General features: G+C 40.1%; 1 protein-coding gene across 2 annotated transcripts; it reads right to left on the reverse strand.

Moving 5' to 3' along the window:
- Window positions 1–300: 300 nt before the first annotated feature.
- Window positions 301–18053, reverse strand: kpna5 (karyopherin alpha 5 (importin alpha 6)). Of its 2 annotated transcripts, XM_038710315.1 has the most exons (14): window positions 17914–18053; window positions 16723–16856; window positions 16424–16525; window positions 15349–15448; window positions 14723–14817; window positions 11675–11806; window positions 10940–11028; window positions 10764–10863; window positions 10469–10632; window positions 8091–8169; window positions 7850–7975; window positions 7632–7759; window positions 6608–6786; window positions 301–2295 (listed from the first exon to the last, which is right to left on the reverse strand). In XM_038710315.1, the coding sequence occupies exons 2-14, from the start codon at window positions 16849–16851 to the stop codon at window positions 2108–2110; spliced, it is 1611 nt and encodes a 536-aa protein (XP_038566243.1). In that variant the 5' UTR covers window positions 16852–16856; window positions 17914–18053; the 3' UTR covers window positions 301–2107. The 2 variants fall into 2 exon arrangements, with proteins under 2 accessions (XP_038566243.1, XP_038566244.1); XM_038710316.1 differs by lacking the exon at window positions 17914–18053 and having other exon boundaries at window positions 16675–16816.
- Window positions 18054–19030: the final 977 nt, after the last annotated feature.

Genomic DNA, 19030 nt, shown 5'->3' on the forward strand with positions numbered 1-19030 from the left:
ACACTACTTAAAAAAATTAATACCCAAGTCACTGGCTGTCTTTGATGCTTTCCCCATCTCTCACTGACTGAAGCCATCCCTAGATGGGGACAACACTTGTAATAAAGGTAATGGAGTAAAACGTAATATTAACCTCTGAAAGGTAGTGAAGTATGGCAATTAGTATAAAATGGATTGTCAATTGTGCTCGAGCAGGATTTCTGAGTAAACGTACACATTTTCAGTCAATGCAATTCAAGAGTAAATGTGACAGTCCATCAGTATAAGATCTTTTGTAAAGAAAAGACAAAGCAACAGTAATGCATGTGGGTATGGTTTGTCTCCAACAGAACAATTTATTAATTTTTGTTACACGATATGAGTGTGCATCCCCAGAAGAGCATCATTGCAGACAGCCTGACTCGCCTCACTGTCAGACCTCTGTGATCTAGTCAGTGTAAGGAATTGTGGCTGCATACAGTAATTCACTGGAGTACACAGGCTGCTGGAGTTCGCAATTTCTACTAAGAGCCACAAGTACACAGCAAATTATTCCCAAACAGGAGAAAACAAAAACATTAACAAAACCTAAAAAATATGATATACAATCCAGAAATATTACAAAACTATACACGATTGAATGTGCTTGATGTAGTTTCTGCATTACAAATATTTTCCATTTCACGTAAATATAGATTGATTTCATGTTCGGTTCTCCATCAATTAATGTCACTGTACAGTAAATGTGTACGTATTGAAGACTGTCAAAATCACGCTTCAGGGGTCGAGCCAAAAGCAGGAAAACCCCCCACTGTGCTTCCATCTTTAGACTTCAACCACAAAATTGGAAGATGAAAAATAAAAAAAAGGGTGGGAGACAAAACCTCACAGGAGACCAACCTCCTCACAATAAACAGGAACTGTCACGGGTGCACAAAGCAGTGATGGACTGGAAATACTACAACTGCATTTATGCCAGAAAAATATAATTGCATATCACACCATCCCACAGCCACTTAAATACTTTTACACTTTCATACATGTATATATAATATACAAACCCTCCCAGTCAGTCGACTAATCCCGTCACATAAAGGAAATGACTGCAGGCAGAAAAAATAATTTAAGATAAATTACCTTACTAGCTCAGAGTGACAAATTAGTAAACAGAACAAAAATCCCATTTAAGTTTTTTCACACACTGCTTCATGTTCTGATACTGCTTTCTGAAATAAAGTACATTTAAAATAAGCAAGTGAACAGCACAAGAACAGCCAACACTGTTAGACAAACTAACTCAGTTACATAATCCAGGAATGAGTTACCTTCAGTCATAGCTGAGGGTGGAGGAGAGAAGAGCTCCTCAGCTCTCAGAAGACAAATAAATAAAAGAACCGGAGTCTCCAGGTGATCGCCAAGTCCTTTTAAATCAGCAGGGGAGGAGAAAGAGACAGCACGTGCAGCTGTTCAGACTGTATGGCAACATCAGGATGTACAGAAGCACTGTATTTACATCCACTACCTGCCTTCAGACTTCTGACAGGCCAGCCACTAGACCACCCATCTGAACATCAGGGGATTTTAAGATCGGATTTTAGCCAAGAAATCAAGAAATAAAATCTGCCTGATGCTTCATCTGTTCATTTAGGGCTTTTCCTTGCTTCTGGTTTCTTTCTGAAGATTAAAGAGGTAGTTTCACATTGAAAAAGGGATCTGGATGCTGATTTGGAGCCACGAGTTGCAGTTCTAAACATAATTTAGAATGATGAAAATAATATCACAATATCAAGTCAAAGGAACGTCATACTGTGTAGCGTTAAAGAGAAATAGAGAATTCTTTCTTTAACATGAGTTAGCTTTCAATGGCATGGACATCTTATGTGTGGGATAGACGGAGCACTCCTAACAGCACCAATCAGCCAAATTTGCTCTTACATTTCATCACCATATTCATAAATCTGTCTCTCCAGAGCAGGTGTTGTTGTGAGCACATAATACAAGTATGGGAGCTGGTGGAGCTGACCCAGCAAAGACGAGCTGATCATGGTGGTGTGCCAGGAAAGTTTGAAGGACAGTAGGCTGCCGTCAGAGGCACAGGAGAAGAAGGGGCTGTGGAGGTCAGGTGGCATTAAAGCTGGAAACCGTCCATGGGTCCTTCTTGTTGCTGGAAGACAAACTGGCCTTGACTCTGGTCCACTGGAGGAGCCAGGCTGGCGTCTTCCTCCTCCACACCGAAGTAGTGTTCGATCAGGTCGAAGGCCTTCTGGTAGATCTCCTGGTTCTCATGGCTCTGCAGGAACTCAATCTTGTCCAGGCCTGAAGGAGTGCAGCCACACATACACAAGTCATTCCATTTCTATACAAAACTTTACACAATGCATATTTCATCACTTATTAGAATCAGATCATTTCTATCGTTTATAGTAGATTATCAGTGTTTTCTTGCCAGGCGCGTCTAAACATTGACTTTTTGAGTGATACCTTACAATTGACCAAATAGAAACTTCCATGCCCTGTTCACAGTATACAATAGCCAATGAGGGTCCACGTCGCTATGAAGTGCCAGTCCCCTTTCTTTCTGCAGACATATTTATATATTGTCAAATACAAAAACACCTCGCGCCGGAATTCTGGCACAGCGCCAGAGAACTTTAAGTCCTGGAAAATAACATTTGTCATTTAATTTGAAAAATGTAAACGTTCATCATTACTACACCACTTAAGGCACTCAAATACTGGCCTCCTGTCAATACGAAAAAAGAAACTGCACAAATGTCAGTAATGCTCCATCAAAAGACTCCGACCTGCACACATGCACGCTGTAGAGGGGCTTGAGCACTTTGACCACATGCTTTAATTCGGTTTGTCTACACCCGAGTACCGTCTCAGATCCACAGCGATTAATACTTTTCACATATACTTTAAGTTTTTTCCCCCCACTCACAAACTGTATCAGCCACTTCTGAAATGTATGCACTAAATAAAGAAATAAGTCATAGCTCATTTAGGCACAATTTAATGTAAATAATGTCATAAAATGTTCTCTATATTTGCACAAAAGATTACGTGTATGTAAAGTACTCAATTATCATAATTAAGTAAGTAAGTACAGATACCACACTAAAATGTTACTTAAGTAAAAGTTAAAAACTAGCTGGTTTTAAAAAGTACTTAAGTTTCAAAAATAAAAATTACTACACATTCAAATCTATTGATCTTACAAAGAGCAACCTATATTTTTAAATTCTCTGAAGACAGATTTTAATACAGCATCATAAGTTACAGTGAATCACAATAAGGAAAACTGAGTCGCAAGAGAAAAGGTGGATACTTCTTACACTACTGTGCAGGGTGTCAGCCTGCACAGTAGTGTAGTGTGTACTGCTCATGCAGTGAAATGTTTGCCATTGCTGAACAGTCACACCTGACACCACAGTGCTCTCACTAAAATCATCATTAAAACAGTCTGTCTCTGTAAGAAGCCTGAATGGAAACCTCTTCAAGAAAAGTCCAGTGCTGGTTTGAATGCACACTAACTCAATCTTCATAAAGTCTGTTATAACTGGGGGCCAATCTGCTGGTCATTTGGTGGAGCAGCAACTGTTCCATTAGGGTCTGAGCTGCTTGTATCTGATGCTGGCTGTGCACCTCTGGCTGAGGCTGCTTTGGGACTTGCTAAAGACATCTGCTTGGCAAGATATTCTCGTTATCAGCTCCATTCAAACTGGCTCCCTCAGATTCCTTTAATACATTTTCAAATATAAAATAGTTTGTATACTATGTCTTCACTGAATATGTGATGCTTGTTATTTACTGACAGATGTGCATCTAGGGCTGGACGATACGGCCAAAAATGTTATCACGATAAAAAGTTTCATATCTTTCGATATCAGTAATTATCACGATAAGTATCAAATTGTTATTTCTTTCGAGTTTAAAGGCTGATTTTTGCCCCTGAGTGAAAGTTGAAGAAACCTGATGGTTAATTGTGGTTTAAACTTTTCTTTATGGTCAACACTTGATGCCAAACAGTGGATCACTTCATAAATCTTAGAACATTCAAAACAATTATGATAAAATCTTTTTCAATACATATGCATGAGTAAAATTAAGTAAAAGCTTTTTTTCAGCCCTTTTTCCTCAAAATCATCTTAATAAAAAATTAAGTCCTAATTCGTGTATGATTCAAGTGGATAAAATTAAACATTTATTGAATATTTACTGAACATTTGTTATATTGTTATTATTGCGATAATTATTGTTATTGTTTTATTGTCCAGCACTATGTGCATCCATATCACCCAGTATGCCCCTCTAATCAACGTTATATTAATTAATAGTCAATCCACTGCTTTCCATCTTGCATCCAGAGTTTTAAGTGAACCTTGACTGAGAGACAGATAATGTCTTGTTTAAAAATGACGTGCGCCTGATGAGTGTCATCACATCCGTGTGTCGTCTGGACCTATGCGTGCACATTCACCCTGTTATCTTTCTGTGCTGCAGTTTATTAAACTTAATAAAAAGTTGTTTTTCACTAACATTGGACCGACAAAGTCTGGCAAGCAACCAAGACACAGACAGCCCAATAGCTGTACTGCTCAGCTATTGGGCTGAGATGCTCTGCAGCTGCACCTAACATGACTGCCGACATCAGACTTTGAGAGGAGAGAACAAGTTTACCTGACTGTTGTGCTGCTGTCATTGAGTTTTTCCTCTTCTTATGCCCAGAGGGATTGTCCCACTCCATCCTCTTATCAAAGTTGTAAACATTAACACTCGCTTCCACCTTTGACACAAGAGTGAGACAGGGACCTCCGGCACTACGCGACTTGATTAATATCACTGCGCATGCCGGTGTCACATTAGCTCGGCGCAGAGGCGACATTGTTAGTTGTATATTTTCACCACTCGGGTGCGCTGCAGGCTTTTGTTTCCTTTCTTTTGTTGAGTAACGAGGTCTCGTGCAGAATGTATCGCAGTAAAAAGTCGTTATTTGGCTTAGAAATGTGGAAAGTAAAAGTTGCAACAATTTTAAATACTCAAGTAAAGTACAAATCTGATAAAAAACCACAGTACAGTAGCAATCGTAGTAGCTTCGTTACTTTACACCTCTGCCTACAGACAACAAGAAACACAAAGTTTACCACAGGTCATTATACAGTCAGTGCTCAGTACAAAAACCACAGTTCAACCACCAATGAATGAGTCCTTCTCTCAACAAAAACTCCTCTTCTGGCAAACAGAAAAAAACATTCAGTTTCAATACAAATGTTGCCTAACGAAAATAAAACCCAATGACGCCTCCTGCGTCAAATAGACAATTTTAGCGATTCAACAACACCACCTCCCTAGCAAGCAGCGCACTGGCTGACGCTTGGGACGGACAGGGCCTCTTCCACAGGTGAGTTTGGTTTGAAATACCGCCATAGATATAACCTGAACTGACTGGGAGTTGTGTGTAACGCAGGCACATGCGTCGGTCACCACGATATGCTAACATTTTCTATGCTAATATCAGCCTCCATTATGCTCGTCGAGATCTTGTCACACCGCTTATAACAAATGATAAGTGATATCCGTTTTAGATTGCAGGATAGAAAATAAATCGTATTTCTTGAAACACATTTTTCTTCATGATTAAAGAACTTAAAAAAACATGATAATTAGTAAACAATCAGCTGTTAGATTATGTTTAATAATTTCCATCAAAAAATGAATGCATTATGTGCAGGGCTGGAAATTAACACCTGCCAAGGGGTGGGGTAGGGCTGCACAATTAATCGAACATTGATCCCGATTACAATTTTAGCTTCCCACAGTTATATGAACATGAAGCAGTTGCTAAAGCAGCACTGCAACGTGAAACTTAGCCTGTAGAAAGAAACTCCGGCAGCTGCTGCCAGTGATGCATTCACTGGGCAGGAGAGAGTGGCATTAATCATCGTTTTGTGTTTTGTAAACGCACTGAATACTTCTTTTATAAATGCATGTGCAAAACGGTAACGTTAGTTCTAAAGTCGAGACACTTGCTTTGATTTTTTTTTTTTTTTATTCTCGGACAGTGGCGTTAACATCTCTGTGTTGACTTTGCACAGAAACCAGGTTTCTGGTCTGCTGTGCAGGTGGGAACCGTAGCTGAGAGTCCAGAGTGTGAGAGGCTGAGACGAGCAGGTCCAGAGCAGAATACGGGAATGGTTTAGCCGGGAGTGTTTAAAATGAACAAACACCTTAACTGCCACACAGCCACTATCATCTACCGACACTCATTTTAAAGTGCTCCTACACTGCTGAGTGCTTCATTTAGTTTTCCCTTTGATGTGAACTGGAGGGTTACCTTTACTTCTGTGTGCAGAGGTCAGGAGTGCCAAAAAAACACAACAGAATATTTGAATCTCAATATTAAAAATCAAATGTGTACCCAACAATCAACATAATATTAATATAACATATATGGTACATAATATTACAAAGAGTACAGTCTAGACCTGCTCTATATGAAAAGTGCCAAGAGCTGATCAGGAAGAGTCACCAACGTGTTGCATATTTGCTATCCCACATATTTAAAATTTGGAAATGCTCTAGTGTGCACCAGGCATTAGTTGTGTGATGTGTTGCAGAGCCGTACCGTATGCCTCCTCAATGAGAGCACAGTACGGGTTGATGCCTGTTCCGTTTTGTTTGGCCTCCTGTTCTCCCAGTCTGAGGATGTTCTCCAGACCATTCAGAGACACCTGCACGATCTTTGAGTCCATCACTGTCAGCAGGTCACACATGGGTTTGATGGCATTCAGAGACACCAGATATCTGTTCATACAAAGAAACAGGTTAATAGCATAAAATTTTTTTCTGAGAGCGCAGACTCAGTGACCCTTGCAACTGAAAAAGGAAGACATAAAAAGTCCTGGTTACCTAAAGAATATAGTCTGTGAGCACTGTACAACAAGTGAGGTGGAGACACATTTTCTGCTGAACTGTGACAAAAAATAGCATGAGAGAGCAAAGTTTTGAGAAATTAAATCTATTAATATCAGATTTTAAAGAACCTGAATTTAACAAATTAAGAATTATCCTAGGAGAAGGACACACGGCAAACCTTCTTGTCTGCGTTTGTTATTTTTGTTTATGTAATTTATAACTGATAAACTGAATGGTTTTGATTGGATTAATCTTGTTATGTCATATTTAAATGTAAAATTTTGATTTTGAAACTGCTTTGGCAACATTGTTTAAATGAAACCTTATATAAAGCAAACTGGACTGAGAGAGTGAGTCTAATTAAGACCTGCGTTTGTTAAACGTGAAGTTTTATGGGTATTTAACACTGACTGATATACCTGCTGTTTGAATGTTGTCTCCTTATAGTAATCAATATTATATGTTGCATGGGTATTCTTCCTAGTCATGTCTCTTTATATCTTATGCCACTGATATTACATGTATTTTAAGCAACAAGAAAAGTCTCACAATGTAAAACAATGTACTTTCATGTACCAAAGATAAAAGCAATACAAACTGTTTAAAAAGTGTGCTGCATTCTACAATCCCTGATAATGTTCCCAGTTCTCCATAAGGGAGTTGTCACATTCTCTTTGCTCTCCAGCCTTCAGTGTGCCGTAGAGAACCAGAGGGTTGAAGTCTGTTGAACATGCCTTATCTGAGCAGGAGTGCCTCCAGAGGTGGCGTTAGTAATAGCCCACGCTGCCTCCTTCCTCGTGCGGAACTCTGCCTTCTGAAGGATCTCAATCAGTACTGGGAAGATGTTGGCATCAATCACATTCTGACAGGAAGAAATATTGTCAACTACACAGACACAGAACAGCAAGTCTTCTTCAGACAACACACTAGACCCAGGTGAAGCAGCCTTTACCTGAATCTGAGCTCTGTTTCCTGCTGTGATGTTGGACACAGTCCAGCACGCCTCCTTCTTGATGGACTCCTTGGGACTGCTGAGGAGGTGGAGTAAACATGGTAGTGCTGAACAGTTCAAGATTACCTGAGATGACAAACATTCAAGCAAACTTCAGGTGGCAACATTTACACTGTACAACTCAATCCATGAAGATGTGAAATGAGGGAATCAGTGTCCACTGTGAGCAGTGAGCCTCTACCTGAGTCTGGATGTCATCTCCTGTTACAATGTTGCCCACTGCACGTAAAGCAGGAGAAACAACCTTATAGTCACTGTGCCTAGGAAAATAAACACAAAAAAGCATTCAGTGTTGAGATACAGCAAAAGCTACTGATGGTAAGAATGTTGTTGGAGTTTTCATGCCAAACTAGTTTTCACGCTGAAACTATTCAAGTAAAGACGTTCAAGTATAAAGGAATTTAGGTCGGGGGATTTCCACTGAGAACCTTAGAAATAAATGGACACCAACAACTTCAGTTCAAGCCTGGCCACAAAAGAATACTGGTTTCTGATTAGATGAACACTTAAAGAGAGAAATTCAGGTATATTTCAACCTGGTGAATATCCCATAAATGGCTGCCAAAAATGAGCTTACTTTGCAGAAGAAGAAAAATCAATAGGGACCTCCACGGTTCGCGGTCGGACCCTAAATAAACCACCACCACAACCATCAATTAAAAAATCAATTGGGCCGGATTGGGATGAGTATCATTAGGATTTTTTATCACTTGTATTGGTAATCCTTATTGGTTAAGTTATTATTATTTAAGTCGTGTATTTTAAGTGACGAGTGACCAACTCACAATAAGCTATTAGCCGTGTGTGTGTGTGTGTGTGTGTGTGTGTGTGTGTGTGTGTGTGTGTGTGTGTGGACACACAGAGGAGGGGAGAGGCTGCAGGTCGGACAGCTGAGCCTTGATTGGTGCTGATCGGGACAACACGTGTGAAACAAAGATGAGAAGGAAACTAGCTACTTCTAAAAATGTAGTTTACTTTTGTTGTCATATATATTAGATTATGTGCTGGGCCACAACGTTGCTTCGGGGCCGCCAATTGAATAGGGCTGCCATATATCATATCTCATGTCACTGCTATAATATTGATGATGCAAAAAAATTATATATATATTTTTTGGTCATGCAATAGTTATTACCTTACATATAATCTGCCACAATGACATGATTCACATCTTGTTTATCCCTTTAACAGCACTATTTATTCTAACCAAAGCTACGAGAAACCATTTCCTCACCACCACCTGGCTCTAAAACATGTCGTCTATGACAGTGACACAGAGGAAACGCTGCTCTTGAATGCATCGAATACTACATGACTATCTACAACGAAGACCTACAACTTTGAGATTTCACACTAATGTTTCACATTCAAAAGAAAAGCTAGATAACTTTGTTAGGCAGGGAGCCGTGTAAGATCCTTGTTCAGCTCATGTTTATTTACATGTCCCCTCTGGTTTAATCATTTCTGACGCACCAACTAACTACAGACATAACAAGCTGCTTGCAGATATATTTAGAAGATTAAGTTACACACAATAGTTTAACTGCCCATTAATGTTAGCGCTCCTCCACTGATAAACACACCATTAGCTTTATGGGGGAAATCTAATTTAACAATGTGCAGCGTTAGCTGCTGTAAGTAATGTGAGAAAATATTTAGAAGTAATGAACCAGGGAAAAATGGGAGGACTGTGCGCTAGAACTGCTGACTGTTTCAGAAATAAATCTACAATCACGTCTCTCAGCAACGCTGCTGAGAGACGTGATTGTAGATTTAGCCTCCACCTGCTGACTGGTGCAGTGTCTCAGATACTTGTGCAATGTAATGTAAATGCTTGGGGCAGACAGTATGATGTATGTGAATGTAAAGTCCATATGTGTTACTGTTGTTACTGCAGACTTATGCGGCACTGATGTCCAAGAGACATGTCCCTTAAGGGACAATAAAGCTGGGGAGGGTTAGCAAGGAGAGGTGACTGGGGCTATTTTATTATTATTTAAGTTGTGTATTTTAAGTGACGAGTGACCAACTCACTAGTAACACAGCCACTCTCCCTTGTTTGTTGTGCATGCTCAGACTCCTGTCAGCCTTTTACCTTTGTGGGGCTGCAGTGTTGTTAACAGAGGAGCAGCACAGCACCCTCTGGTAGACAAACTATGCAACACTCATGACCTAGTGAAGTATCAGACTCTCGGTTTCTTTTTTTTAATAGTCATAAACTTGCTGTTATAAACGCTGATGCCGATTTATCTGCAATTAGCTCATATTGGCCGATAATATCTGCATAATGATAAATTGCTCGGGCTCTACTTCCTATAGCTTTCCAAATAAACAGAATTTTTTACATGAATGTTTTAAAACACTCGTTTCTGAGTCTGACAGTCTCAAATGAAACACAGAAAGTAGAACCTGTAATAGCCATTGCATGGCAACTTGTTGGCTGACCCATTCATCCCGACTATTCATCCCCAAACTGCATCTTATTTACATGTGTAAGGCTGTCTGTCACTGCAGTAATGTTCGCTGCAAGAAAAGTCAGGATGTGGATCTGTTCCTTACATGAGCAGCTCCACCAGTCTTCGGCAGACCCCAGAGTCAATGACAGTCTGGATCTTTTCATTAGGGCCGTCAGATAGGTACGATAGAGCCCAGCAAGCGTCAGCCAGCACATCTGGATCACTGCTGAATAGAAGCCTGGACAGCACACTGAGACAAGGAGACACCTGATACACAACAGAGACAAGCACAACAAAGACATGGAGACAGTTGGATGGCAATTTAAGAATTAACGCTGCAAGCAGAAATAAGGCAAATGGGCTCCAGTATTCCATTTACTTATGACGCGCAGGCTAACCTTGGCAAAATCCGGTGGTGGGTTCTTCCCTCGGCACAGGTTGGACAGAGCCCACACTGCATTGCGGGTTGTTGTGAGACGGTTGGATTTAGCAAGAAGCCTGGACATGACAACACATGATCCAGTTGCTATCACAAAATATTTGACACATTTAGACAGAGAGAAAGGATACTTACTGTTGTAGAGATGGCAGAATGCCACAGTTAAGCACGTAGTCTCTGCATTCAGCGTTATCTCCTGCTATGTTCCCCAACGCCCACACCGCCTGAAACACAACACACTGTGTGAGAACGTACTGCACCATTTTCGTGAACTACGAGGTTGTGATTGTGACTTGCTGCCTCTTCAAACTCCTGATCCTGACATGAAGACTACTAAAACTAGACACCGTCGTACATTTCCGCAGCTTTATGACCCCTTTCTCACTCCAAATTGATTCTGAATCTTATTTTTGTGAATAATTCACAGTGATTATCTTACTGGATATTACTGATGAGAGATGAAATAAGTCCATGTCAGAACAATTTTAAGTCAAGAACTTCATATTAATTCTCCAGTTCAGGGAAAAATCATCTGTGTGCAACAGCAACCCTTCAGAATGAGGTCCAGTATTTTCCTGATCAGGAATCTGACAAATAGGGTCTGTTATTATTATTATTGTCATAACAACAGTGATGTAGAAATTAGACTTTTATTATGTATTATTGTATCTCTTTTCAGGATGATTAAATGAACTATTAATGAGACGTGTTTGATATTCATTTTTGGATACATTAATTATTATATTAATTGAGTAATAAAAAAATCTTTTGAATAATCATAAATGAATTTGTCATTAGAAAAAATAATCGTAGAATCTGTTTCAGAAAATAGCATTTTACTGTTTAACAAGAAATCTTGTAGGTTCTCACCTGTTCCTGGACATCTTCATACTCAGAGTTCAGCAGCTCAATAAAAATGGGAACAGCTCCTGTTTCAATCACCACCTTGGTGTGGAGGAAGGTACCTGAGGCAATGTTGGTTAGTGCCCAGGCTGCCTCAAACTGTTGGACACACACAAAAAGCACACAAAAATGGAACTTAAGCAAAACCACAGTCTGGAATTTCCACCTGCCAAGTTAAAAACTTACACTGCGACCATTTTTTAAAACCGTGCTTGTACTCGCACATGTCCGACGTGCAAATTTGACAAAAACATTTTTTCATGTTGAAACACAAGGAGGGAGCGAGTGTGCACCGCCTGCATACTGTCCAATTTCCCAACAGTCTGAGGGCAGTTTTGGTGTGCCATTAATTGTCAACTTGACCAGTAGCAGCAATAACATTGTAAGCTTTTTTAATAATTCAGCAAGTAGGAGAATCCAGCATCCACCATGTCCGCGTCTCTCTGTTTCTCTGCCAAATATAGTTGCCAACCGTTGGCTCTGCCTGCATCCTCACTCTGCAATCCGTGGAGTCGCGCTGCACTCCTCATGTGAGCAGACAGACACCATACTGTTTATAAAAAGGTAAACATGGCAAAGGCTTCTGTGCACTGCTGAATCTCTGCCAGTAAAACTGTATTTTCCTTATAGGTTAGAAAAACATGAAAATATATTTAGTAAAAATTTGTGAAAGATAGATGTGTTTAGTTTTGTGCGGTTTGCTTTATGGAGACCAGTGAGTGAACATTGTAAACAGTTATTTATTTGTAGCCTGTAGGAAAGCTTTTTCAACACTTACATTATATACTACCTACTGTCATTGTTGTAGCTTTTGTTCAAATCAGTGTACGTGTGTGTGACATTTTCGGATACTAACATTTGATCAAACTCTGTATATTTCATTCTATTTTGTCTATTTTCGTTATTTGTCTTTATGGACCTTGCTTTGTGCACTGGTGCGCATCATGTTGGAACAGGAAGGGGCCTTCCCCAAACTGTTTCCACAAGGTTGGGAGCATGAAATTGTCCAAAATGTCTTGCTATGCTGAAGCATTAACAGTTCGTTTCACTGGAACTAAGGGGCCAAGCCCAACCCGGGAAAAATGACCCCACACCATAACCCCCCTCCACCAAACTTTACACTTGGCACAACGCAGTCAGGCAAGTACCGTTCTCCTGGCAACCGCCAAACCCAGACTCGTCCATCGGATTGCCAGACAGAGAAGCAGGATTTGTCACTCCAGAGAACACGTCTCCAGGGCTCTAGTGTCCTGTGGCGGCGTGTTTTACACCGCTGCATCCGACGCTTTGCATTGCACTCGGTGATGTAAGGCAGCTTGGAAACCCATTCCATGAAGCTCTCTATGCACTGTTCTTGAGCTAATCCGAAGGCCGCGCAATGTTTCGAGGTGTGTAGCTATTGACTCTGCAGAATGGTGGTGACTTCTGCGCGCTGTGCGCCTCAGAATGCGCTGACCCCACTCTGTGATTTTATGTGGCTGAGTTTCTGTTGTTTCTAATGGCTTTGTTATAATACCGCTAACAGTTGACCGTGGAATATTTAGTATTGAGGAAATTTCACCAGTGGACTTATTGCACAGTTGGCAACCTGTCACCATAAAGATATATACTTGGGACCTTTTTTAAAACAGCATAGTGTCTACAAATTCTTATTAGGCTTTGAAATTAGGGCTGGGATTTGACAGCGTTTTTTCCAATCTCAATCTAGTAATAAATCATTTACTTAAACTAAATTCTCACAAACCTATAATTGAAGCTATTTATGTCTAGCATTCAACTTTTGAAAGTTACAAAAATTATAAGTTTCACCTCTAAGCAAATTACATTTCTTGTATTACTGGTCAGTCCTACCCAGCCTGGAATCCTACAGTGCCTTCAAAGCGAACTGCCTGCGTCCTAGGGATGGATTTGAGTTTTATCAATACTGCTATGGAGACTAGCAGAAACGATGTAACGTTTTATCTCGAGCGTCTAATGTGATTTAATTTGAAATGCAATGGATAAGAAAATCATCAGGCTGCAGTCTCTGCCTGCTCTCTGCGGGCTCCTACACACACACACAGCGGCAGCAGAGCGAGAGGCTGCGCCGTCACAGTGGAATACGGTGAGTGTTAAGTTAGCTCCAAACTACTGTAACGTTAGTTGATGACAGCGACGCTCGTTACTCTAGGTACGTGCAATAAAACCTTCACAAGTAAAAAGACAATACTTTCTCAATCCACCTGTCTGTAAGGTAACGTTAAACATGTAGAAATGGTTAATTTAATCATCTCTGTCCTCAGTATCTCTCCTGTATGTTTTATACAAGCACAGCTAACGCTAGCTTGGCATTAGCCAAATGTTAAAAACAAGCTGAATAGAAAGCTGTCTGTCTGGAGCACAGACTGGTCTGTAGTCTTAAAAACTCAGCTGCTGGCTGAGACAAACCAGCCGCTCCTCCTTCTACCTGGTAACTTACCTGCAGCCAGCGAGAGAGGAGGGACTGATACAGACTGATGTTGTTCTTTCTAAACTCACTCACTACTTGTGATGTCAGATAAAGTTATTGAGTTACTTTGCTGTTGTAAACATTAATGTTGCTGCTATAGAAACAGCATTTAGCTGTATTTAAAATATTAAATTAAAAACAACCAGGCAGTTAATATGCACCCTTCAATATATGTTTATTTATCGCAAGTGGCCTACCTCATGCCCCTTGGGTCTGGTCTTACCAAATAACCATCACTAAATAATAGTAAAGTATCGATGCAGAATTGGATCATTAAGCAGTCTCAATAAGGGTATCAATATCAAAAAAAATTTACAATTCCCATCCCTACTGCGTCCCAGAGAAAATGAATAGGGTTGAACTCTGCGATGCCTCACACTCGGTGGGTCTTTACGGTTACTCACATTTGTGAGTGAAATGCTCACACTGTTGAATCGTGGTAATGCGTTGAAGATGTAAAAGCACTATATTTTTGTTAATCATAGCTTTGTGCATACAGACCCTGTGCTGTGTTGTGAAGCTCTCACCTGCAGAGTGCAGTTTTCACTCCTCTTCAGGAACTCCACAAAACAATTCACAACGCCAGGACTGGAAATGACCTCATCTATTGGCGGGTTGGGCTCTGCACAGAAAAACAGAACTCATGTGTCATTGCAATTAACCTGATTCAAAGGAGGTTTAAAAGGCAGTGGCTCTGATCAACTAATGTGCAAAAAGAGATTTGAAGTCAGTTTACCTTTGTGTTAATTAGAAAGTGTACTTTTAGGTAGATATAAAGCCAACCTATATGACATTGACACAGAGCATTGCAGAATAAGAGATTCCACTCATGCAGGTGAAACCTTGGTCCAGCTACTCACCCAAACTGTATTCCTCAAAAATAAATTTCTAGAATAGATTTCTTGTTACTTTAATTTAAACAGGTGAATTTTTTTTGCAGAGATAACTTTTCAAACACTGTTCAGTTATGATATAATACTGAAAATATATAAATATTGCAATACTTTCAGTGGGTTATAGGCTCAGTCACCATTGTGTTGCCTCATTTGGCGATAGTGACTTAACAGACATTTATTTGATTAAAATCTCAGAGATTGCCATTTTAAACCTCAGGTAAAATATAATTTTGTAATTTTTTGAATTCCACACATACCTTTGGAGAGTAATTTCCTAAATTTCTGTGTAGCAATAAGCTGCTGGTCTGGGTCTTCAGAGAAGATCATCTGAATCATATCTGGAGTTATGACCCCATCCTGCAGAAATGTCAACATTAGATAAATATTCAAAATTATAAATCATGTTCAGATTGTAGCCAATAAGAGTTACAGTTATAAAGAGAAATTCAATACTAGGTGTTTAGCTATAAATACCAGGCCAAAGAAGTACATTTAAGGTCATATTATGCTTTTTGGCCTTTTCTCTCTCCTTTATTGAGATATATCTTTTTTGTGCATGTAACAGGTTTGTAAAGTGAAAAGTCCACCCTAAAGGGAGTTCCCATCTCCCGCAACAAAACACTGATGTGAACTGCCTGAAACGGCTGGATTGTAGTCCAGCCTTTACTTCTGTAAACTATCTGCGTCACTTTGTAACACGTGTCATAATGCTCGTGTAACAGAAGCCAGCAAGGCTGTGCAGTGAGGAAACCTCACTCCCCAACACCTTAACAGGTGCACTGGTGACAGACACTAGTGCCCATGGGTATCCACCTCCCGTACCTGAGGTCGCCGGTTCGAGTCAAGACCGTGCAGTATAACTCGGGGCCAGTTACACTCGCCTAGCGGCTAGTCAGGCACGCCCTCAAAAACTGGTGCAGAAACACACTGAAGTGCAGCTAACACAATAGCAAAACATCCGCCAGCGGTCTCCCATCACCCCCACCCTCCCTATCAAACATTAGAGATCCTCCAGGCAGTCAGTGCACAGTTCAAACTTTGCATATGAAAGATAAATTAAATTCTGATTGGCTTATCGTCCTTAACTAGGTACTGCGCATGTGCAACTCCAAACAAATAGATAGAAATAGAAGTGAGATATTTAACTTGGTAGCTAAAACAGGGGTGAAAAGAGGAGCTGCAGCAATGTGCAGTATGAAAACAAATATGGTGTTTTTTGAAAACCATGAAAAACCTGTTCTGGTACAACTGCTAAATAAAATGATGAACCTGAAAATGAGTATAATATGACCTCTTTAATGAAAGAACAAAAAAAAAAACAGTAAACCTTACCCCTGCAACAGGTACTGTGGAGCTGATGTCTGGATCCTGGATCGGACATTCCAGCATCGATTCATCCTTTGAAGGTACACAAACATTTCTCCTCTTGAAAAGCTGTGGGCACAAGTCAAGGTAAAATAATTCATTTTTCTAATATAAATACACCAAGCATAATAATCAAATACACTGATGTCTCCTCTGAAAACTGGAGACATCTGTCTGATACCACTGAGCTGGCAGGAGTTTTGGGTATTTAAGGATACTCTAACAAAATCAGGAAGTCAATCTTTAATGCTAAACCAAGTGTTGACCTGCTCCTCTCTCTTCTGTTTGCGTAGCTGGATTCCTTCCTCCTCTCTCCTTCGACGCATCTCTTGAGGATTCAATGCTTTGTTCTTATAGCTCTTCATCCTGTAGTTGTCTTTCCCCGGACTTGCCATCCTGTCTGAAAAGACAGGGTAAAGGACAGGCAGTTAAAATCTAGGAGCTTTTGTTGATCAGATGCAATCAGATGGTTCATGGTTTTTCTTTCCAAAAACTAGCCAGCTGTGCAAACAAACGTTGACTGCACTGCTGACATTTAAGGTACTGTGCTTTCTCGTCCCTCTCCTCTCTCCTCCTATCACTTCCTGCAGGTGTTTCTGGCTCTGGAGCTGTGGAGTCTGGATCTGTGGCTGCGGGTCACCTGCTGCCCCCGTGTTCCTGATCGACACCCTCTGCTGCAACGACTATTGTTACTAGTCCTATTGTTATTATTGTTATTATAATCATTAACATTACGATTGTTATTATTAACACTACTATAAATATCTGTACCATTTTTCATTTAGTCTATAGCAACATCACCTTTACTGTCTGTACCTCTGTGTGTATATTGTGTAGGCTGCCTCCCTCCCCTCTCTCTCCTTCCATCCCTCTCTTTTTCTCTCTGTTCCTCTCTTGCCCTCTCTCTCTCTCTCTCTCCTTCACCCCAACCGGTCGAGGCAGATGGCCGCCCACCCTGAGCCATGGTTCTGCTCGAGGTTTCTGCCTCTTAAAAGGAAGTTTTTCCTTGCCCCTGTCGCCTAGTGCTGCTCTTGGTGGGAATTGTTGGGCTTCTGTAAATAACATCATAGAGTATGGTCTAGACCTGCTCTTTTATGAAAAGCGCTGTGAGATAACTGTTGTTGTGATTTGGCGCTATATAAATAAAACTGAATTGAAGGTACACATCTAACAGGACCACGACCCGGACTGTTCGCATGAAGACAATGCACACAGCTGACGTTAATCCATCCAATAGCACTTTGCTGTACTGAGCTTTAGTAACTTCTCCACGTGCAAAAGCACCAACATGTTTTTGGGCAATTCCTCATCGGGTACTAAACTAGCTTCACAGCTAACTTAACGTTAGCTAACGTTACTTAGCTAATGCTGCGTTGTTTCACATATTTCAAACCCATTGAATTGCAGTGACAACGGCATCTGTTCCCATAACACACTGCCATAACACGGATTCTTACCCGCTGAAGATCCAACTTAATGTACCTCAATATGTGTACAGGAGTTTAATAGCTGCCTTTACAACATTTGCTGCGCTGCCTCTGTTTCTAAGAGCAAAATGGCGTCCTATTGAAACTTTCCCAACAAACCTTTCGAGTCAACAACACCTGACGCTACTTCCGCCAGCTGTCTGCCGTTTTTTGAAACTAATGCCGCGTGCTATGGAAGACTGATCCTGACAGATTAAGAAATAAATACATACATAACTAAATGCTCAATAAATAAATAAGCATCCATTAAATGCACAAAAAATAAAGTAAATAAATAAATGTAGGCAGTAATTAAATTATAGGAGTCATAAATGTATACATGTCTTTTCATTAGCTTCTTTGTTTATTCACCTTTCAAATAATTACCTTATTTATTTATTGGCTATTATTATCTTAAACTTTTTTTATTTTATAAATTACGTCTTTTTTAAATGTATTTATTTATGTGTGTGTTTTATTATTTTTGTCTGTTTTATTCTTCCTTTGCATTTTGTACCCTATTTATTTAACCAATGGTATTTATTTCTGCTTCTCCTTTTTACATTTCTCTATGCATTTCTGCCTCATTATGCAAATGAGGAGGGACTATGTCTCAAGGGGTGAACATCTCCCCTATCTGTGGACCAGTCAAATGGCAGAGAACTCTACATGCATCAACAAGCTTGCTCCTCAGACAGTCAGATGGCTTCCTTCAGTGAACTGAGGTGTTTAGCAACTCTGTTCCGGCACCTCAACATTTTACTCTTTGGTGTACTGGGACTCCTCCCAAGCTGAAGGTACTCTCCTCTGCCCTCTCCATATCAGGTTCTCTGGGTGCTACGTGACACTCACCTGTTCCCATTCTCGCCTGCCTGCTAAACTCTGATCTGGTGAGTACTGGCTGTAAAATATTAAAACGCACACATAAATAAATACATTTAAAAAAGAAGTATTTAATAAATAAAGTTTATAACGGACAATAAATACAAGGGTGAATAAATAAAGCAGCTAATTAAAAGAGATGTACACATTTATGTCTCATTGTATAATTTAATTACTGCCTACATTTATTTATTAACTTTATTTTTTGTGCCTTTAATAGGATGCT

Source organism: Micropterus salmoides, unplaced genomic scaffold, assembly GCF_014851395.1.
Source record: "Micropterus salmoides isolate LMB-PRFRI ecotype aquatic unplaced genomic scaffold, ASM1485139v1 Ms_hic_scaffold_11, whole genome shotgun sequence".
Taxonomy (NCBI): Eukaryota; Metazoa; Chordata; class Actinopteri; order Centrarchiformes; family Centrarchidae; genus Micropterus; species Micropterus salmoides.